Genomic DNA, 23,737 nt, shown 5'->3' with positions numbered 1-23,737 from the left:
GCTCGGTCATACTCGGTTACAGTCATTCGGCCTTGGCTTAGTGTGTGGAACTCTACCACCTTGGCCCGTCTGTACGTCTTTGGAACATACTTGTTATCGATCTCTACTTTAAACTCCTCCCATGTTAGCGCCTCCAGGCGGGCAGGATTCATAGTTCTTTGCCGAGTCTCCCACCAGTAATCGGCAGCACCTGACAGTTGAAAGGTAGCACCAGCAATGCGCTCCCTATCTGTGCACTCCATGACCCTGAAGATACGCTCGAGGCCGCGTATCCACTCTTCCGCTTTGGATGGGTCTCCTTGTCCGTCAAATTTTGGGGGATTCTGCCTTGAGAACGTAACTATGAATCTTTCTTGTTGAGGCGGGGGTGGAGGTGGTGGTGGCGGTGGTGGTGGAGGTGGTGCCTCCACGTTGGGTCCTTGTCGTGGTTGGCGTGCACGTCTTGGCGGCATTCTGATTCAATATCCAAAAAGTGTTACTACAATTCTCATCCAAAATTACCACTTTCTCAAAATTTTCTTATAAATCTTCATGTAGTATAAGATGCAACACATAGGATATATATATCAAAATCCAAATTCTCATTAAAAGAAAGAAGGCCAACATTGTTCCCAAGAGTAGATCGTACTGAAAGCAAAAACTGAAAAGACAACGAACTATTCTAATTCTAGACTACGACTCTATCATCCTCATCCATAGGCCCTTCCTCCGGGTCTTCGTCGTCGTCCTCCTCGGAGTTCCCTGGCAGAGCCTCCTCATAAACATCTTCATACCCTTGTTCACCCGCGTACATGCTCACATACTTGTCCTGATACACGACCCTCTCTTCCACCTCCTGTGGGGGGCTGCTCCTCTCGAGAGTCCACCAGTGCACAATACACGGCTTTCCGAAAGCCAGCCATGTCACCCACCATGTCGTCGGTAGCGGGCTCATGCCACGTGTACCTCCTCGCCGTTCTTTCGGCCCACTCCTTCCAGCTATCGGGAAGCAAATCTATTAGCTTCTCAATGCCGTCATGCTCTGTCACTCCGAACTCCTGAGCTGCCCTCCAGAGGGTGTCGAAGTGTGCCACGAACTCGATCAACGGTACGTGATCCTTCTTCCGGTACACTCTATAATCCCTGAGCACCCTCTGTGCCCTAAGTCTATCGCGATCACTCCGTCGCGGGGTTCGGAACATACGCGCCATCTATAGAAAAACAGAAACAACCGCCTCGCGTATAAAAACAGAGTACATAACCGAAGAAGAGAGAGAGAGAGAGTGTATGCACGTATCGCTGTTCTAACCCAAACCCGCTGGTGTTCAAAGGCCAAAAGCTCTTATCTATCATAGGTCCAAGAAGCACTAGTGAAATTCTATCACGTCTAAGTTCAAACATTCAAAAGGCCAACACATACACACATAAAAGCTCACATCAACATTCACGTCATCATATCATCACACATCAGCCACATGCTTTCATATAAGTTCATCATACATCAACAGTTCATAACACCATAACAGTTCATAACTCAAATAATTTCCAACTTTTCCACATCACGTTGTACCCTTCCACATGTCTCAACATTTACTTAAACTTTACATAAAAATCATTTTCAACACCAAAATCACAATTTCCTCCACTTCCATATACTTTCCAAAATTTCGAAATTTTCATTACCTCATTTCAGGTTGAGTGCGATGAGTTGGATGTTGAGCCAATGACACTTTTGAAAACTTACTCCAGTCAGAAAAAGAATTTTTTTTTTTTTTTTTTTTTTTTGGGTCCAGAGCAGAAAGAGAAAACCTAGGCTCTGATACCACTCTGTCACGCCCGCATTTCCTAAGGATAGGAAGTACGGTGGACCGCGACTAGGGGAGGAATAAAGAAGCGGGGAAGAAAGGGGAGAACAGGAATATTTGACCCAAAAGCATTTATTAAAAAGAAGTTCACTTCAAACATTGTACTAAGAAGACATTTCTAAAGTTAATGTAAACAGAGTTAAATAAAAACAATGTATCGGATTACAAAGCAGCGGAAAAGACCAAAAGACAGATGATGCCGGGTATGACGACACGACACCATCCAAAAGACCAAGTAAAAACACTCATTTGGCTTTCACTGCTCAACATCCGTCATCCCCATCGCCGCTCAACCTGCACATTAAGAAAACAACATGCAGGGCTGAGTACTTATTGCACTCAGTGGACACACGCCAAAATCATAGTTTGTCATGCCACATCAGTGTAACCTTGGGGTTTTAAGTGTAAGAAAGTAACCCAAGTACACAAAATATATTTCATAAATTCGACTGCGCAGTCATTTTCAGATATTGCCACCCTTATTCCCACTATCATACACTATCTGATCCAACCATGACAAGGGGCGTGGCCACACCCCAGGTCAACTAGACCGGCCAACTTGCTCTCAGATGGCTCCCGGTCTCGTGTACACTAGCCTGAGGGTTCGCAGCCCAACAGACCCGAATTCGATTAAACATATGTGGTAAACCACTTCAGATAGGTTTCAAAACAAAACAATTGGCAAGACAAACAGTTCACCTCCATAAACATTTCCGGAACAAAGTCCGTATTTAAAGATAACCCACATAAAAGTAGGGTAGAAAAGCCCACCTCGATTGCTTAGCTTTTAAAACAGTTCCCTTCAACCACACTTTCCTCGAAAAAGATCACCCTTTTGAAAGATAAATAAATCATGATTAGAGTCAGGGTAGACGATGTTTAAACGACAATGCATGATTCCTACGTGGACGACTTCAACATCTAGCACGTTACACGAACACACACTTAACAACATCTCATAAGCCAAACACACAAAGACACGCCCGAAAACACACCCCGCACGCACCCGACACGCATACGACGTACTCAAAACGCGCACACGACACACACACAACACTCAAACTCCTGGCATACCCTTACTGTGCAACGGCTCACTTGGCTCGGAAAAGGTTCGGAAAAAGCTCGGAAAAAGGATCGGCGTCTCGGCCTGGCTCGGTGTCTCGGCCGCCTGGCTCGGCACCTCGGCCGACCGTCTCGGCCGCCTGGCTCGGCACCTCGGCCGACCGTCTCGGCCGCCTGGCTCGGCACCTCGGCCGCCTGGCTCGGCACCTCGGCCGACCGTCTCGGCCGCCTGGCTCGGCACCTCGGCCGCCTGTCTCGGCACAGCTCGGCACCTGTCTCGGCACAGCTCGGCACCTGTCTCGGCACAGCTCGGCACCTGTCTCGGCACAGCTCGGCACCTGTCTCGGCACAGCTCGGCACCTGTCTCGGCACAGCTCGGCACCTTGTCTCGGCACAGCTCGGCACCTGTCTCGGCACAGCTCGGCACCTGTCTCGACACAGCTCGGCACCTCGGCCGACCATCTCGGCCGTCCGGCTCGGCACCTCGGCCGACCGTCTCGGCCGCCTGTTCGGCACCTCGGCCGACCATCTCGGCCGTCCGGCTCGGCACCTCGACCGACCGTCTCGGCCGCCTGCTCGGCACCTCGGCCGACCATCTCGGCCGCCTGCTCGGCACCTCGGCCGACCACCTCGGCCGTCTGCTCGGCACCTAGTTTACACCCCTTTTCCTCTGACCCCCGATTCTCAAACCCTATACGACAAACACACCACGCATTCTACATCCCAAAACACACCCAAACACCTGGGATCATCCCTTCCGGACTCTCCACAAATCTGCCCTAGGCTGAACCCAACAACTCTCGGCCAACACACACGAAAACTCTCGAACCAAACACTGATTCCTCCGAGCCATCTCTTGGCCAAACACACCCACATACATCACAAAAGCACAACACTCAGAAACCCAACCATTGCACATGAAAACATCACCCAGAACACACCACACGCAGAACTGCGCAGTTTACTTGCAAAAATCATAGTAAAATCATACGACATCCAATGAAGTTGAAATTTACACACCACACCGAAGACACATCCAAGTTTATACGGTTAAAATTTCGTACCAAAAGGAGATCGTTTGCTCAGTCAAAACGGGGTCGGAACCCACTGTCAGTTACTAACAAAACATGCTCGACAACAACACATAATCACAAAACCTATTCAGCATCTAAACCTTCCCAAAACGTCCTACATGCATGTTTTTCGAATTAAACGAGAGTTGAGGCCTTGTATTACCTTTCCCGGATAGTTCAACGTAGTGTAAAAGCTTTACTTCCTCTTACGACTCCGATTCACGACGAAGGAGGGTATCACCTTGAGGAATCCAAGAAGATGATGAGAGGGAGTGAAAGAGGAAAGAGAACCGAGAGGGAGAAGGGAGGAAGCTTACCGGTGTTGAGATTGTGAGGGAGAAGAGAGAACCGATGATTGATTGTGATTGGGAAGGGAAAGATATCGGTTTTGTGGGAGTGGGGGGGGGGTTGAGAAGATCGTGGGGTGAGGGAGAGAACCGAGAGAGAGAGGGAGAGAGAGAGAGAGAGAGAGAGATATTTAATTTATTAATTAGGATATTAATTTGCTTTTCAAAAACCAAAAACTAAAAATTCACACCCATAAATAATGTAAAACAAATAAAACATACCACACCATAACTTAAACAAGATATTCACAAAAAGCAAACACCCTTTAATTAAAAAAAACGGACATTACAATTTCTTATCTTCAACATAAAACTAAAAAAATGTGACCGTTAAATTGGAAATGGAATATGAGAAAATTACTGGTTGCTAGTTCAAAATCGGAATCGTGAATTTATGTTTCTGATTTGCCATGGTTCAAATCTTGGAACTAGAACTGGAACTGTCAATTTTGTAATCGGCGACATCACTATTCTTTCCATGCTGGCGGACATCACTAACTTTAGTACCAAGAAATGTTGCTTTTTGATTGATGATTATCTTAATTAACTTGGAGATATTGTGACAAATGATATTTAGTAAGTTTAATGAAATGACATTTAGTAAGTTATGAAAAAGCTCATTTTCCCTTCGGAAAAGAGTACTACTAGTACAATTTTACATTTTGAAGTAATATTGTTTTTGTATATAAAACGATAATGATAGTAGTATGATATTTCCGGTACTAACAGAGTAAACAACAACTAAATCCATGCAAATTCATCATGTGAATGCAAGTGTGCAACAACGAAATTGAATCAACATGGTTCTCTTCTGGTCCTTCAGAAATTAAATGCATCATGCATGTATTTATATTTTAGACCACCTAGCCAAGGTGATGAGCACATAGTACTGGTGTGTATAATACTTACATAAATGTGTGTCAAAATTGGATTTTTTTATGTAAATGTTTTGATGTGTTTTTATTTCTTTATTTCAATTGCCAATTATAAATTATGCATTTTTAGTCTTTACTATTTAATTTTTTATTGTTTCCTATTATAAATGATTTTTAAAATCTAAAATTATAATTAAAAATAAGAAATGATTAGTAAAATAGGTAAATATTACCATAATGTTTTATTTCTCACTGCTCAATAATTGTAGATAATACAGAATAATGTTAATGATATCCTATTGCTTTATGTGTGCTCATTCCCTTTAGATGGATGTCTCAATTTATAAAGAAGATAAATACTTTCTTAAAATACCATATTTGTGTGCATTAAGAGCATGAATAACGCTTGGGCCGGGCCGCATCTCGCGAGTCCCGGCCCGTCCCGCGCGTTGGAGGAGGAGGCGGCACGGCCTGGGCCTGTCCCCGTGCCGCGATCGAGGCCAGATGCCCGTCCCGCTGCCCGGCCTGGGACGGCGTTATTCGGGAGCCGGGCCGCATCCGCGAGTCCCGGCCCAGCGTTACACGCTTCTCGGGCCGGGCCGCAACCGATTTTTTTTAAAAAAAAATTTGAAATATTTTTTATAAATACTACTCCATTTTCATACACATTCAACTTCACATTCAACTTCAAATCTCTTCTTATAATTCCAAAAAATGCCTCCTCGTCAAAGAATATTTGAAGATCAATTGACCCGGGTGTTAGGCGAGGCGCTGCCGGCAATCCAAGAAGAAATGAACAACGAAGTTGAACGCTTCCAAGCTTGGAACGAAGAACAAACCCGGGTACCACGTTCCCGGATATATATTCACCGGGACCGTGAAGCAGCTGCGTTGCGGCTTTTCACGGATTATTTCTCAAGAGATCCGGATGCGGAGGCCTTTGTTCCTACGCATTGTCAACGCAGTTGTATCTTGTGACATGTATTTCGGCCAAACTACCGATGCTGTGGGCCGGCAAAGTATATCGACGTTGCAGAAATGCACGTCTGCCATTCGTCAACTAGCTTACGGAACTACATCAGATATGTTCGATGAGTATCTCCATGTAAGCGGGCCTACTGGACGGGAGTGTCTCGCGAGATTCTGTCGGACAGTCATCGAAGAATTCAAGGATACGTACTTGAGAAATCCAACGACCGACGACGTTAGGAAGTTGGTCGACATGCACGAGCGGGTTCACGGTTTCCCGGGGATGCTTGGAAGCATCGACTGTATGCACTGGCAGTGGAAGAATTGTCCAACGGCTTGGAGAGGACAATACACTAGCGGGCACAAGGGCACACATCCGACTATTGTCTTGGAGGCCGTTGCCGACCAACGATTGTGGATCTGGCATGCCTGCTTTGGTGTCGCGGGGTCCAACAACGACCTCAATGTGTTGAATGAGTCTCCATTGTTCAACGACTTGTGTGCCGGGCGAGCACCGAACATAGAGTTCACGACCAACCAACGTCGGTATAGTATGGGGTACTATCTGGCAGACGGGATCTACCCTCGATGGCCTGTGTTCGTGAAGACTATCACAGCTCCGACAACCGATCGGAGGGCAATGTTTGCCCGAAGGCAAGAGGCGGCGCGGAAAGATGTCGAGCGTGCATTCGGAGTCCTCCAAGCGCGGTGGGCTATCGTGAAGGGAGCGGCCCGTGGTTGGCAGCGGTCACACATCGTCGACATCATGTATGCATGTATCATAATGCATAACATGATCGTTGAGGACGAGCAAGATAACGTCACATTGTGGAGCGACGATCCGCTCGCCAGCACCGGGAGTGACTACGTTGTCACCGAGCCGCCCGTGCAGGGCCTTCCTCCCGACATCCGCAATGTCATGGCCCGTTCAGCTGCGATGCGCCAAGAGGAACAACACACTCGCCTCCAAGCCGATCTAATCGAAGAAATTTGGACTCGCACCAACGTTTTCCAGCATTGACGTTATGTTTTTATGTATTTTATTTTCAGTTTTAAAATTTATATGTTCTAATTTTGCAGTATTCGACGAAATTAAATTTTCCGTGCTATAAATTTCCGGCGTTTTTTATTTTATGTTTAAAATAGGTTGGAGTTGTGAATAGTGTCATTTATTAGTTGCGGCCCGAGTTGCGGCCCGAGTTGCGGCCTATAGGGTTAGAGGCTTCTCAGGCCGGACTGCAACTATAGAGGAATGATGACGTGGAGGGGACTTAGGCCGCAACTTGGGACGGGGTTATTTATGCTCTAAGTGGTGCGACACTCCTTTATTCCTATCCCATATTTGTAATCAAATCATTAAAGATATTTAAGCAAATCCCACAATCTTCAATAGATTTATTTGATTAAGCCTTGCCATTTTCCCAGATGAATTTCTCTCCCTTTCCTCACACAACAAACACTCCATATAAATAAAAATTGAAAACAAAATTAGTAAACTCGTATGTCTCTCTCTCTCTACAATTTTCGCCTTTCCACAGAAATTGCTTGAGATGAACTCATGCTGTGGTGTGGGGATAACCCTATAAACTCCTTCCTTTCTCACCAAAAATGGATTTTGGGGTGCTGAGCCACAAGCAAAATGCAGGCTCTCTGCCTTCAGATGAAAACGCCCATGGATCTATGAACCAAAGACCTCAGGATTGCTGGAAATCGCACAAATTACTCAAGCCTTCTCAACCTGATTTCTCCCCCAAGATGGCCTCTGACGCTTTCGGGAGATCCAATCTCTGGCCTCCGCCGCCCGACGACGGCCAGAAGATGCTCTCCTTCTCGTCTCCGGCGCCGCCACCTGATGCTGGCGCCTCCGCCAGGAGCATCGCCTTCTCGATTTGCCAGGATCAGGCCAATGCTGGGAATGGAGGTATGCCCATTTTTGTTTTTTCTTAAAAAGATGCTAAATTTGTGAACTTTATTAATGGGGTTTAGTTGAATATTTTGATTTGAGTGTTTTATTCGTTTTCACTGTTTAATCTGAGATTTGGGTTTTAGGCTGTAATTTTAGCATTACACGGCTTCATTGATGCAACATTAGATTCCGTTTGATTAAGATATTTTTGGGGTAAACTTTTTTTTTCTTTTTCCCCTGAGATATCTGTTGACTTGTAACCATCTGTTTTAGGGCTCAACTAAATTCTACTCTTAGATTATGAGTTGAAGCTGAAGTTGACAGTGGAATGAAAATGTAGTATATATGCTTACATTGGAGTTTTAGGGATTGAAAGGGGTGTTTACTCCATTTTTGGTTGGAAGTGGCAAAACAATCCAATTTTTTGATGGTTTGTTGATGATTGAATTCAGGAAGCGGGTTGCGTGGGAGTTTTTCGAGATTGAAAGGGCCATTTACTCCTTCACAATGGATGGATCTGGAACACCAGGCTTTGATCTACAAACACATTGTTGCTAATGTGCCTGTCCCTTCCAACTTGCTCGTCCCTCTCAAGAGATCCCTCTACTCATATGGATCGCCTGCTTCTTACGCCTCCAATTTTCGTATGTTTCTTTGTCGTCTTCTTGACATAGATTTTGGAATTCAGTTATGATCCTCATGTTTTCTTGATATGCATTGATCATTTTGTCTTTTGTTCGTTTTGTGAAGAAGCTTGTCTGATAGTTGGTGTATCGTTTTACCCACATCCAGTTAAGATATGGTTTAAGTATCATCTATGACTTGATGTCTGCACATATAGTGATCTTTGTTCTGTCATTACAAATATAGACCCCTTATTGTAACGACATTGAGGGCTTGTTGACAGGGACCAACGTGAAGATGATGGGGCTGTCAAGAGTAAACACATAAGACAAAGTGACATTGAAAAATGTCATTTTGTTTTATGTGGCATGTTTTGATGGTCACGTCATCCTCCGTTTGTCCACATTTCTTGAAGGTCAGGCCATAAGTGATAGTTAACTCTCGAGTTCTTCGTATTAGAAGTAATTAATAATGTAAAGGCCACATATATTATGGCATTAGTATATTTGGAGTTTTGGGCTCACACTTTGTGTTTTTGGTTGTGCAGTAGGGTGGGGTGGATTCCATCTAGGCTTCTCCGGCAGCAATGATCCTGAGCCGGGAAGGTGTAGGAGAACAGATGGGAAGAAATGGCGGTGCTCGAGAGATGCTGTCCCTGATCAGAAATACTGTGAAAGGCACATTAATAGGGGCCGCCACCGTTCAAGAAAGCCTGTGGAAGGCCACACTGGCCACGCTGTCTCTGGATCCGCTGCATCAAAGGTGGCATCGGTTGCTTCTTCCTCATCAGCATCTGCGATGTCCACCAGCAATGTGTCCAACAGCCTCAGTGCGATGCATCATCAACTTAATTCCTTGCAGCCCAATGCTGCTTCGGCCGACCATCTTGTTAGCAGGTAGGTGGATTATTAATAATTAGTTTATATCTTTTTTTTGTTGTTCTAAAACAAAATACGACTTATTGGCAGAGCTCAAGATGCCCGGGGCCTCTCCTTGCTCCCTCCAACGATTGGTGCAAAGTCTAAAGATGCCCCTTACACCATTCAAAAGCAGCACTTTCCGTTTGAAGAATCACCTCACATGGAGTTTGGGAGCGTCTCCTCCGATTGCCTTCTCAATCCTTCAGAAAAGATATCCTACATGAATGGGAGTAACTCAGATTCTTTCAACACGAAAGAAGCAAACAACAGCCAACATCCTGTACACCATTTTATCGATGATTGGCCAAAGTATCATCAGTCGGATCGTACCTCTGGCTCATGGCCGGAAGAACTGAAATCCGACTGGACCCAACTGTCAATGGCCATCCCTATTGCTCCTGATTTCTCATCTTCCACTGGCTCACCCACAAACGAGAAGTCCACTCTCTCGACTCTAAGGCTCTCTCACGAGGTTGACCCTATCCGTATGAGCCTGGGAATGAGTCACGATCTTGGCCAGCCAGTTGAAAAGGAATCACCATGGTCTCCTATCGTTTGGGGGAACTCGATGGGAGGACCACTAGGGGAGGTGTTAACAAGCTCAACTAGTGGAGGAGCAGGCGCGAGTTTCTCATCCGTGAAACATAGCCCTCAGCTGGGATCGTCCCCTACCGGTGTTCTGAAGAAATCCACCTTGGTTTCCCTCTCAAACAGTAGCTCCGGGGGAAGTCCGACCAATGCTGGAAACAAGGCTCTTTGCAATGAATTGCCCGGCTCCGCCCTCATCACCTGTGCCACTATTCAGTCTCTGTAGGCTGAGTATGGCGACTTGGAAAGGCGAGACGAGTTTCGAATAAGAAGGGGCCAAGGCAAATTAAGGTGGTAATACAACAATATTTTGTTTGCGGATGTATGTCTGGCTTATTGAACGAGTGTTTTGTGTTTTTTATTTTTTACTATTTCTCTTCATGCTTAATGAACGCTGAACTTAGTGTTGCTTCGTAATTTGGTTTATGTAATATTTATGTTTTTTCATGTATCCTTTGTATCATCTAACCTGGTTTGATGTTGATGATATATACTTTTATTATAATTATATATATATATGTGCTTCAGATTTACTATGTCTTTGTTTTTTCTGTAATAAATGGGAAAATGTATATTGGATTGAATTGGATTGTAAGTATAGTATACTTTTATTTTGAGGTGGTTGGAAAAATAATTTTTGGCCAACACTTTGCATATGCATTCTTATACCAGAATTTATTCCCCTTTCCGGAAGAACAAAGAATAGTCCTTGCAGATGTTGATTTTATGAATATAGTAGTGCTCTGTTTCCAGTTTTGGACAAGAGTAGACAAGTGTTTTATGTTGGTTTGATTGTAAGGCTGTCATGAGAGGAAATTTCGATCAAATTTACTTGGGTATTCGTTGGGGCAAAAGTATAATTTTGAATGAATGTTCCGATTATGTTAAATTCATAGTATGATAATATCTAAACACTCTCTTCTGCTCATAATTATTCACAACACATTTATTTTTAAATCATTCCAAATATCAAGGGCGGTGAATGGGATATAAAATTGTAAAGTGAAAAAGAAACAATTTGTTGGGAAGCTCTCTTAAGTCCATCAAATAAAATGTACCCCTCTTTCCCTTCAAAATATGAACTTTTAAATGAATATGAATTTTAATGCATAATTGATAAAGTAAAATAAATTAAAAAGAAAAAAGTAATTAAAGTATTATTAGTGGAGAATGACACTCACTTTATCAGAGAGAAAAACTCAAAATAGTTTTATAAATAGAAAATGCATAATTTTAATGAACATACTAAAATAGAAATAGTTCACGTTTTTAAAGTAACGGATCAAGAAGTATAAATCATTCATCAATAAAAGATTCTAGCCACAATATGGTGACTTTCAAATTTCATCAAGAACATCCGAATCACACCCTCGATGTTGTGTTTCGGCGGCAAAACGTTTAAGGAACGCGTTGTAGGTGTCCTGTGATGGGCGTTAGTCTGTCATTCCCACAAGCAAAAGAAAGTATGTGCGTCACCGAGGCGGCGATCACTGGGATCTATACGAGAATCCAACTTCCCGGTAGCCGTAGATAGACGTTCCGGCTGGGATGCCAAGGCTACAACCGGCAGGGTCGTCTCCGATTTCGGTACCGTCGACTGCCAAGAGTCTCCGTTCGACCGATACCGTTGTCGTTGATCATCATGAGAATGCGATGAAAGCACCAGATGATACAAACACTCTTGTATCAGTGAGTTGGTGATGAGAGATTGCCGAATAGGGAAGGTCCGTTCGCGGGTTTGTCCCATCGAGCAACCAAGTTTCTCCCAAACCGTGGTTTGGAAGAAGAGAGTTTTCTTGCGGCAAAAGTTGTGACATCCATAACCCGAAACATGCATTACTTTACACTATTGCAATTTTATTTCATATTTTGTTATTATTTACATCATAAGCATATTAAGTGGAGATAATGGAAAAAAAGAGAGAGAAATTAATCATAACGGAGTATTAGTCTATTATATAATTAGAATTAGTAAGCTTTGGATTGATATATGTATATGGTGCAACGGAGTTCGTGATCAATGTCGAACCCTTCTTAAAGACTGAACTAGAGACCAAATTTGGGCCATCCATTTTTCTCAATCTTGTGGTTAGGATTAATTTACAATTAATTTAATATTTTATTCAATAAATACTTTTTTTAAAAAAAATTTTAATAATTTTTTTTAATTTTTCAAAATTTTTCAAAATTTTTTTATTCAATAAAAACTTGGGGGAGTAAATAATGAACTATATTCACTAAATAATGAACTAAATGAAGTATGTTATGAAGTAATTTTGACATGTTATTGAAATACATTAATGATACAACAAATTTTAGTGTTAAACGTTAAGCGGTTGTAATGAACTATATTCAATAAATATTGAACCAAATGAACGTTAGTAATGAAGTAAATATGCCATTTTATTGAAATACAATATTAACTGTGTTAAACGTCAAACAGTAGTAATGAACTTATTACTTCATTCTGTTAGTTTATTACTTCATTCAGTCATGCTATTATTTCATTCCGTAGTTTATTACTCCCTCTGTCCCATTAGAAATGAAACGTTTTCCTTTTTTTGTCTGTCCCATTAAAAATGAAACGTTTCTAAAAATAGAAACAATACTCTCTCTACTTTTTCTTCTCTCTTACTTACTCTCTCTTCATTAACTCACAAAACAAGACTAAATAAAATTTCGTGCCGAAAAGTAAATGTTGCATATTTAATGGGACGGAGGGAGTACTTCATAATGTGTTATGACATAATTATCTTTCAGTTGAAGTAAATTTGGTATGTAATGAATGCGAAAAATTACTTCATAACATACGTTCATTTAGTTCATTATGTAGTGAATATAGTTCATTATTTACTCTAGCAAGTTTTTATTGAATAAATTTTTTTTAAAAAATTTTAAAAAATTAAAATTATTTTTTTTAAAAAAAATTAAAAAATTAAACTTAAAATAAAAAGTTTTTTTGAATAAAATATTAAATTTGAAAATATGTTAGAATACAAAATGTTTATTGTAGTGAATTTTGAAATTTCCAATTTTTTTATGGAGTGTATATTAATTGTTAATATCACTTGTGAATATAATAATATTGTCAAATAACTGAAATAGGTATTTAGTAATTCATGGATCTTATCAAATGCTTAAACATAATTTCAACACAACAATAGTTCAAAAATAAATTAAACCTTATTAAAAAAAACATGGGTACTATATAAAATCCTAATCCTATACCGATTTAAAACATATCTTCTTCAATATTTAGATATTTTCAAGAATCTTTTTCAATTTCCCTAAAAAAATCTTCTTCAATATTTAGACATTTTCTTACCTTATAAAGAAACACCAACAACTTGTGACTGCCAATACTACTGGTGATCTTTCACGAATAATGAGCAAAAATAGTTGAGGTTAGTTAGTCTAACACATCATATTGCAAGCAATGATAATCAAAGATCCCCACTCTTGACTAAGTTAGTGTTCGATTTTTTTCTTATCCAACATTCTTTTCTTAAATAACAATTCATAAAATGGGTGCAATCTCATTGTCTATGATGCACATTCAAACAATTTATTGCCTAATTGAAAACCCCCGGTTCAAGACTCACCACATGATATGTATCCTTAAATGAAGAGAAATAAAAAATAAAAATAAAATAACCAAAATAGAAAATGAAGCACGATTGAATCACCAAACAATAGAATAAAAAGATAGGAAAAAGTGTAAATAATTCCCTAAAGTATATTAGTTCAAGTGAAGAAAACTTCTCTTTACGTTTTTATGGTCGCTCATATACCCCTTTAGATTAGTGAAACTTTTTTTTACCAATGCTCCACACATTAAGTTAGTATGCTAAAAAAAGTATACCTCTTTTGGATTTTCTTGGAGCTGATAATTCAGTTACTTGATTCTCGATTGCTCGATATCTAAATTGAAATTTTAGTCATCAAGGGACCGATAATCATTTCAACGGTTTTCGGTTCAGTTTTGGTTCTACATTTCTAGATTCGTCGATTTTATTTTAATGTTTTATAACTTAATTTTAATTTAAAATTTTATATATAAATATAATATGACAAATAGGTATCACATGGATGTTAATAATCTAGCAGTATAAAGCATTGTCTCACTAGGCATAAACCTGAGTACAACCCTCTCCAATGCATTGATTTTTCCATAATCAACCCATACAGAATTAATTTCACTTATTCGGTTCTTAAGCTAACAAAACAGCTATTAACCTATCAGTTAGTATAGGAAATGAACCTGAAACAATTCAAATTCCGGTTCCCATGCATGATTGACGGGTCCAAATTGTTAATTAACCGACGGATCGATTCGGTTAAGAACTGAACCGACCAAATAAACCGGCGTTATCCTTCACACATGAAATCGTGTGTCATGTGATAAAATGAAATTACCCAAAGTGTGGAGTTCGACAATTGAACGTTATTTCGATTTATAAGTTGTTATATAAATTAGTGTTTCCTACAAGAAAACTCACCTTTCCTCGCAAGCATTTCCCTATAGTTTTGACCACGACACTCTAACATCTCCGAAACTAAGATTCTAATAAAAAATCATCACTTTTCAACTACACATATTGTCCACCAACCAATTCATACACAGTGAAATAATTTCACTAGAACAAAACTGAATGGGACCCTTCATACATTTATTCCTCTCACCACACATTATAAGTATATTTCTTAATAACTACAGAGTCCGGAATCTTACAATATTATTCACATAATGAATCACAGAAAAATTCGATCGCAGGGATACGTCCCATTTTCATGGGAAGAAAAGCCAGGAATTCCCAAATTCATAAATCACAACAAGTCCAATTCTTCCTCGGACATGGCCTTGGTGTTCGAATTCGACAACCTTAAAATTAGGTCAGAAGAAAATGAGGGGAGGAGCGTCCCTCCACCGCCAGCGCCACCGCGGAAAAGCAAGGGAATCCGGTGGCGGGATGACCCGTTCCTTGCAGCTTTGAAGTCATGCACAAAAGAAGAGAAGAATTTGAGTAAGAAGAGTTCCTTCTTTTCTTGCAAGCACTCTTGTAATGTGCAAGATAGTAACTTGGTTAGCTTCTCGAAGCTTCCGCCTATCCCTAAAGAGAGGTACTATGCCAGATCCTTTGTTAGGAATTTACACTGATTTTTACAGATATGTAACCTACTAATTTATGTTATGTTTACCATACATTTTCTAGTTTGCTAATGAACAATTTGACAGTTTAATTACTTAGAAAATTAAGCTCAATTCCATGTAAGGTCCTCAGTCATATCTTGTTGCACTATGTTATCCATTTATAGGAACAGTTCGATTCCCATTACTGCTCATGAGTATTGGTCATGTTTATTCCGATCTCTTCTTCAATTGTCCTTTCTCTCATTAACTTGGTTCGTAACAATGGTCAATGTATCTCGGTCCTTCTTCACAGTTCAATGATTTAGTGGCGAATTCAAGATTTTTGGTTTGAGGGTGCGACGTTACGCAATAACGTATACAAAATTTTTAATTTAGGAGTACTAGTTGTGCGATAAATAGTTATATAGAAAAGATTTTCCAGCTAATTTGACAGTTCTCTTTCGCAATATTTTCGGCATTTGAAGATTTTAACACTCACAACATAGACAAAATGCCTATTTTATCCACACAACGTATATAGTTCTCCTTTTCAACTCCTATATTTTATTCAGCTAATCCTATCAATTTTTTTATTTTTTTATTTCTTCTTATTTTTGAATTCATTCATTTTTAAAATTATGCATTTTGACCAATGATAAAATTTTCAATATGAATATCAAATTATAGACCCTTACAATAGCTTTAGTTTGATATACATTACGTGGAAAGCAGATTTAAAATAAAAGGATAGAAATAGAGCCACAAACTTAATTTATATGTATATCTCCTATTTCTTAAATCTTGTCGTATTATTATTATTATTATTATTATTATTATGATGATGATGATGATGATGATGCATCATCATCTTTTGTTTTTTTATATAGTACTTATTTGATTACAGTTAAAATTTTTCAAAATGATGGTATTACCACAGATGTTATACTTACAAGTATTATATTCCTAATGATATTACTATAAATCTTTGTTATTTTTATTGTACATATGCTGTATTATAATAGTAATAATTTATTTAAAATATCCGATACTCTTGAAGGTTACCGTACACAGCTGGGATGAGTGTTCTTACAATTTCTTGAGATCCCTCGTTTTATGTTACAAAATGTTTGAGTTGTATTTAATGTAATATTTGTAACTGATCGAACATAATAAATCCAAGCAAAAAACAAAAGAATTTGAGTCTTCAGGTCAATTAATTAATAGTCTCACTGGTATACCTAGTCCACTTAATTTTTATTCCACTGTAATACCTACTGTACTAGGATTAATACAATACGAATAATTAATTTAAATAAAAGGTATACCACCGGAAATTATTAATGTCTATTACCATAACCAGCGCTAACCAAGGAGTATTATATATGGTGTTCGTCCAACGAATTCATCAAATCGATTAATAGAAGCTATAAATCTCAAAAAAGTGAAAATATAATCTTCACACTCAGTTTCGATGTAGCGTTAAATTACTTGGGCCTATAGTTATGTGGGCTTCACAAATTTGTAAATTTGAAAATATATGAGCTGATTTTAGTTTGATACGATGTTTTAATAAGTTAAAAAATTCTAATTGATGACTATCAAATTTTAGTTAAAAGGTTCATTAGGGGTTTGACAATCTTAACTGATAATTAACAATCCCATTTGATCTTAATTAAGTTTTTGAGAATGAAACACGGTGGGTGCATCAATTGAGGCATTAATCCTTACAAGGTGATGGTAAAGACAAGACCAATACACTATGCGGAGCCAGAATTTGGAGGCGGGGCCAAATCAGTGGTAATGTTAAGAGGTAGTATTCTTTTAATGTCACGACATTAGCGATGGATGAGTAATGAAAGAGAACGAATCAGAAAATCAGTCATAAAAACTTGCGATACATATGATTGTTATGAGTAGATGCAAAATTTGCATAACAAAACGACAGTGACAAGAAAGTGGGAATAACAATGGGTAACATGTTCCTTAACGACATCGTTTTGCCATTTGTTCATAACTTCTATCAAAAGATAAAGACGACCACATCCCGTCAATAATTTTCTAGAATATTTTTTGAGGACCGCATGAATACATGTTAATAAAGGATCAATTGTAAAGTTCGTTCAAATCAAAGAAACAGAATTATCCTATATTCTTTTGATATGGAGTAAGACTTTGAGATATGTAGGAATGCAGCACAATCACATGCATGCATATGCTTTTTTTAATATTATACTCCCTCCATCTCTAATTAGGAGTCACTCTTTGACCGGGCACGAGTTTTAAGGAAGTGTTTGAATGTGTGGTGTAATAAATGGAGTTAGGTAGTGGAATGTGAGACCTCTTTGAATTTTAAGGTATTTTTGATGTTTAAATATAGTAAGTAGGAAGAATGACTCTTAATCACGGACGGAGGGAATATCATACTTAGGATTCTCCTTAAAAATCCAGATCTTATCTCTTTTTATTAAACTTCAATCCGAAGAAAGGAAGATGTTAGATTTTTAGTACAGTCAATATGATTAACGTGTTATAAAAATTTAAATACTCCAAATTTATTTTGTCCTTAAAAATAATTAATATAGACTAATCCTATACCATTTATTTAGTAAATTAAAATAATCAATATTGGACTTGTTTAGTATCGACAATATTATTAGGTCATCCACAATGGGGCGTCCTAAGGCGCGCCCTATGCACCGCCAGGTCAAGCATTTTATCCTCCTGCCCTTCCACCTGCAGCGGGACGCTCTAAGGCGCGCCCTAAGCATTTTACTATTGTTTTGTTATTTAATTTAAATGTTTTCAAATATATAAATGCAAACTTATTAAAAAAACACAACAATTAACTAAAAGAACGGCAAAAAAATCATTGATTTAAAAAAATAAAGTTACACGAGTTAGAAATAAAAAAAAATGACTATCCTACAAAAGCCCCAACTTCCGGCTCAACTCATCGCTCAACCTCTGGAGGCGCTCGGCTCAACATCGGGCTACTAGGACTTGAGTATCCACCGGAATCCATTTTATAGCGTAATTTGAGAGTTTAAAAGTTAATCGAAAAGTTACAAATGAAAAGTGAAGCTGGGGTATATATATAACAATATTTTCGAATTTTAAAAATAAAAAAAAAAAAGTAAAACGCGTTGCATCGTCCGCGTCGCCCACAGTGGCGGACGATGACGCGGACGATGCCCTCCGCGGACTAAAGCGTCGGGGGCGGACGACGCATCGTCCGTCGTCCGCGGTGCCACAGTGGCGGACGATAGCGCGCCCGATGCATCGAGCGTGCTATCGTCCGCCCCATTGTGGATGGCCTTAGTAAACTGAAGCATATGGACGTGAATAGGGATGTCAATCGGGCCAACCCGTTCGGGTTGTCGGGCCATTCGGGTACGGGCTATTCGGGTTATGATTTTTTCGGGTTATAAAAGTTCGACCCTAACCCTAACCCTTCGGGTTTCGGGCTAACCCACCGGGTTATTCGGGCCAATGCGTATTTTTAATTCTTTTAATATTTTCAAAAAATAATACGTATTTTAAATTCTTTTTAATTATATACATATTTTTAATTAATCATTAAATAATGAAATACATATTTTTAATTTTCTTTAATATTTTTAAAAAAGATTAAGTTATTTAAATTTAAATAACTTATTCATTACATAATTATTTACAAAATATCTATCAATAGTATGTTTATGTTTATGTATTTAAAACATAAATCAACACTTTGTTTCAAAATTCAAACATAAATCAATTCGTAGAAAATTAAATAAAATTTTCATAACGTGAGAGGTGCATCGTAGATGTAATAAACATATTTTGAATTGTTAAAGAATGAATTATCAAGATGCTAGCTAATTGGAGTAACTCTAAGTTTTCTTGAATTATAATTGGTCAAATTTAATTTATTCCAGCTGTAAATAAGTCAAATAATAATTTATCTTTATTTTAAGAATCATCAAAGTACGCATAATTCAATGATGAAGCGGCGTCAAAATTGTCACGCCCGCCCACCCCAGGGGTGTTGCAAACGAGGCGATCGTGACCAAGGGACAAACATTAAGAATAGCATTTAAGGATAACAGTTCATAAGAACGGCTCAATTAGCTTAAAAGATTAATATATATCTGAGTGTACGATACACAGAGTGCACACTCGAATAAAATCAGAGTATCTCAACAATCAGCAACTCAAAACAAATATTATTCAAACAATATTTGTTGAAAGAAACAATATTCAGCGGAAACATTCGAGAGTAGAATATTATTATGTATGAAGACATAATATATTCAGAAAGTTTTCTTTACTATCTTCTTTACTTTCATGCTCAACACCCACCGTGCTCGTCACCGCTCAACCTGCACATTTAGAAATATATGCAGGGCTGAGTACAAAAGTACTCAGTGAACACATTGCCGAAAAATACAATTATACATTTTAAAATATTGTCAAGCCATCATCACAGTAACACTCGGGGTTTTTCTTAAAGGCCCGAGTTTACTAAGTTCATTTTCATAAAGTCCGTCTGATCAGACTAAGTTCATTCTTGTAATCCGCCATATCTGATAATTCATAGTGTGTCGGGAAGGTGGCCACCTTCCACGATCACATTGACCGGCCAACCCTTACGATGACACACGGTCCATTCCTTTGTGTACACTAACTCGAATAGGATTTGCGGTCCTATTGGAGTCCGAATTCGTTTCATTCATTCATTTTGGCATAGCACATTCGGTATAACCAAACAGATAGGCATCACTACATAAAACAAAGCATTTATGGCAAGACAACATCTTTAAACATCACGAACATGTGTTCGTGTTCTCATAAAATACGATTTGTATTTTTTTTTGTATAAGAAAGCTCACCTCGTTCGTTTAAAGCCTTAACTTTTGTCCCTTCCATTCTCGAAATGCACATGTGAAGGCGCCCGACTCTCCTTCTTCCCCTCCTCCCTTTAACCTCTTTCGACTCCTTTATATATATAGGTTTACCGAAGCTTACTTCATAAGCTAACCCGAAGCTTACTTCATAAGCTAAACCGAAGCTTACCTCCTAAGCTAAATACGAAGCTTACCTCATAAGCTAAATACGAAGCTTACCTCATAAGCTAAATTAATACAAAGAGTTACTTTCTTCTCTCGACAAAAGAAACAAGGTCGAAAAATTTTCAAGTGCACAAACGACGGTCCTTTCAAGAACACAATAGAAAGGTAGAAAAAGTCGGGGTGTTACAATCTACCCATCTTAACAAAAATTTCGTCCCGAAATTTGCTTACGTCCTTCGAATGGTTCGCACTTAGCTTGCTTCAAAGTTTTACGCAATTCCAAGAAAAGGTTCATGGTCCATCGGCCTCCTTTCGCACTTTCGATCTCCTTGCCTCGTCGTGACTTGACAAATTAGGGTTCACCCCAAACTTTCAGATTCTCGTTCGTTTCCGTCACTCGGGAAAGTGATAGATTATCTCAACTTAAAACTACGGTTCGCGCGTATTCAATCTAGCCTACAACATAAGCACTCTATGTTCGCAACATACTTCATCATCATTCATACTCAAAGATAACCAAACACACAACATTTTAACATCCTTAAGCAAAAACACTTTCAACAAAATTTCTACTTCTCACTTTAAAACTCAAAACATACTTTAACATCAACTTTCATCTTTCATGTAGAACAACAATCCATCGTTCCTCTTCAAAACTTCATCATCTTTCTTTCTCAAAAACTTTTCTCTCTTTCTTTCTCAGAAACTTTATCACCTTGCTTTCTCGAAAACTTTCTCATTTCAAAACATTTTACCTTTTCTCTTGTTGAGCGCGACGAGACGGAATGTTGAGCCTTCAATGAATACACTTTTAGTCTAGCGAAACGAGTCTAGACTAGATTGAATAAGAGACTCTCGGTCCAGAGCGGAAAGAAAAATTGCTCTGATACCATTCTGTCACGCCCGCCCACCCCAGGGGTGTTGCAAACGAGGCGATCGTGACCAAGGGACAAACATTAAGAATAACATTTAAGGATAACAGTTCATAAGAACGGCTCAATTAGCTTAAAAGATTAATATATATCTGAGTGTACGATACACAGAGTGCACACTCGAATAAAATCAGAGTATCTCAACAATCAGCAACTCAAAACAAATATTATTCAAACAATATTTGTTGAAAGAAACAATATTCAGCGGAAACATTCGAGAGTAGAATATTATTATGTATGAAGACATAATATATTCAGAAAGTTTTCTTTACTATCTTCTTTACTTTCATGCTCAACACCCACCGTGCTCGTCACCGCTCAACCTGCACATTTAGAAATATATGCAGGGCTGAGTACAAAAGTACTCAGTGAACACATTGCCGAAAAATACAATTATACATTTTAAAATATTGTCAAGCCATCATCACAGTAACACTCGGGGTTTTTCTTAAAGGCCCGAGTTTACTAAGTTCATTTTCATAAAGTCCGTCTGATCAGACTAAGTTCATTCTTGTAATCCGCCATATCTGATAATTCATAGTGTGTCGGGAAGGTGGCCACCTTCCACGATCACATTGACCGGCCAACCCTTACGATGACACACGGTCCATTCCTTTGTGTACACTAACTCGAATAGGATTTGCGGTCCTATTGGAGTCCGAATTCGTTTCATTCATTCATTTTGGCATAGCACATTCGGTATAACCAAACAGATAGGCATCACTACATAAAACAAAGCATTTATGGCAAGACAACATCTTTAAACATCACGAACATGTGTTCGTGTTCTCATAAAATACGATTTGTATTTTTTTTTGTATAAGAAAGCTCACCTCGTTCGTTTAAAGCCTTAACTTTTGTCCCTTCCATTCTCGAAATGCACATGTGAAGGCGCCCGACTCTCCTTCTTCCCCTCCTCCCTTTAACCTCTTTCGACTCCTTTATATATATAGGTTTACCGAAGCTTACTTCATAAGCTAACCCGAAGCTTACTTCATAAGCTAAACCGAAGCTTACCTCCTAAGCTAAATACAAAGCTTACCTCATAAGCTAAATACGAAGCTTACCTCATAAGCTAAATTAATACAAAGAGTTACTTTCTTTTCTCGACAAAAGAAACAAGGTCGAAAAATTTTCAAGTGCACAAACGACGGTCCTTTCAAGAACACAATAGAAAGGTAGAAAAAGTCGGGGTGTTACATCTTTAAACATCACGAACATGTGTTCGTGTTTTCATAAAATACGATTTGTATTTTTTTTTGTATAAGAAAGCTCACCTCGTTCGTTTAAAGCCTTAACTTTTGTCCCTTCCATTCTCGAAATGCACATGTGAAGGCGCCCGACTCTCCTTCTTCCCCTCCTCCCTTTAACCTCTTTCGACTCCTTTATATATATAGGTTTACCGAAGCTTACTTCATAAGCTAACCCGAAGCTTACTTCATAAGCTAAACCGAAGCTTACCTCCTAAGCTAAATACGAAGCTTACCTCATAAGCTAAATACGAAGCTTACCTCATAAGCTAAATTAATACAAAGAGTTACTTTCTTTTCTCGACAAAAGAAACAAGGTCGAAAAATTTTCAAGTGCACAAACGACGGTCCTTTCAAGAACACAATAGAAAGGTAGAAAAAGTCGGGGTGTTACAAAAATACTTTGCACTATTATATTGGAAATATACTAAAAGAAAGCTTTATATACGCGTATTTATGAATCCATGAACCACATGGTGATTTTTTTTTTGTGATCTTATATAGTCGGTTGACGTATTTGGATTTTGCATGGTTTTAGAGGGTTGTCTTGGATGATTTTGATTATATTTCTATATTTTGGTATGTTTACATGATTGTTGAGAAATGACAGAAAATTGATTAGAAAATGTACACAAAATATGTGGATGTGCAGCAACCTTGCTTGAGTCAATGTTTCTCGCGATTTTGAAGTCTGATAAACCTCTAATACATATCATTCTCTTCGTCTTCGAAAGAGCTTCGCGTGGATATATTGCACGCCTCAATCGGAGCTTTGTAGAGAAAGTTATGACCGTTACAAAAACTGCTCGCTGTTCAGAAGCCTTCAACCCGACGGGCCGATCCGTAACCCGAACGGGTCAGCCCGCCTAACCCGACAACCCGAACGGGTCAGCCCGAATGGCCCGATTTTAAATTCAGGCTGTGAAATTACAACCCTAACCATGTATTTTTATCGGGTTATTTGGGCCGACCCGCGGGTTCGGGTTACATTGACATCCCTAGACGTGATCAATTGCTAACTGGATTAATTTGCTAACTTGATGAATATAAAAATATCAATACGATGACATTAATATGTCATGAACACAAATCTAGTTGACATACTAATGTTACTGTGGTGAAGCAAACCATATCCCACATCGGAGAATGGACAAGAGTTGCAAGC

At 39.1% G+C, this 23,737-nt stretch overlaps 1 protein-coding gene and 1 long non-coding RNA gene across 2 annotated transcripts; one reads left to right on the top strand and one right to left on the bottom strand.

The window, feature by feature from the left end:
• Nucleotides 1-7,564: 7,564 nt before the first annotated feature.
• On the top strand, nucleotides 7,565-10,741 carry LOC121775267 (growth-regulating factor 1-like). Its single transcript, XM_042172321.1, has 4 exons — nucleotides 7,565-8,091; nucleotides 8,529-8,720; nucleotides 9,248-9,596; nucleotides 9,669-10,741. Exons 1-4 carry the CDS (start codon nucleotides 7,779-7,781, stop codon nucleotides 10,432-10,434), a joined length of 1,620 nt encoding a protein of 539 aa, XP_042028255.1. The 5' UTR covers nucleotides 7,565-7,778; the 3' UTR covers nucleotides 10,435-10,741.
• An 8,956-nt stretch (nucleotides 10,742-19,697) lies between these two features.
• LOC121773939 lies at nucleotides 19,698-22,910 on the bottom strand. The gene is made up of 3 exons (XR_006044886.1): nucleotides 22,600-22,910; nucleotides 22,156-22,342; nucleotides 19,698-20,397 (listed from the first exon to the last, which is right to left on the bottom strand). It is a non-coding gene; the product is annotated as an uncharacterized LOC121773939 (long non-coding RNA).
• Between the last annotated feature and the right edge of the window lie 827 nt (nucleotides 22,911-23,737).

The sequence above is a fragment of the Salvia splendens genome, chromosome 17 (genome assembly GCF_004379255.2).
Source record: "Salvia splendens isolate huo1 chromosome 17, SspV2, whole genome shotgun sequence".
Lineage (NCBI taxonomy): Eukaryota > Viridiplantae > Streptophyta > Magnoliopsida > Lamiales > Lamiaceae > Salvia > Salvia splendens.
Note: the sequence above shows the minus strand (reverse complement) of the source record. Positions and strands in the feature narration are given on the sequence as shown.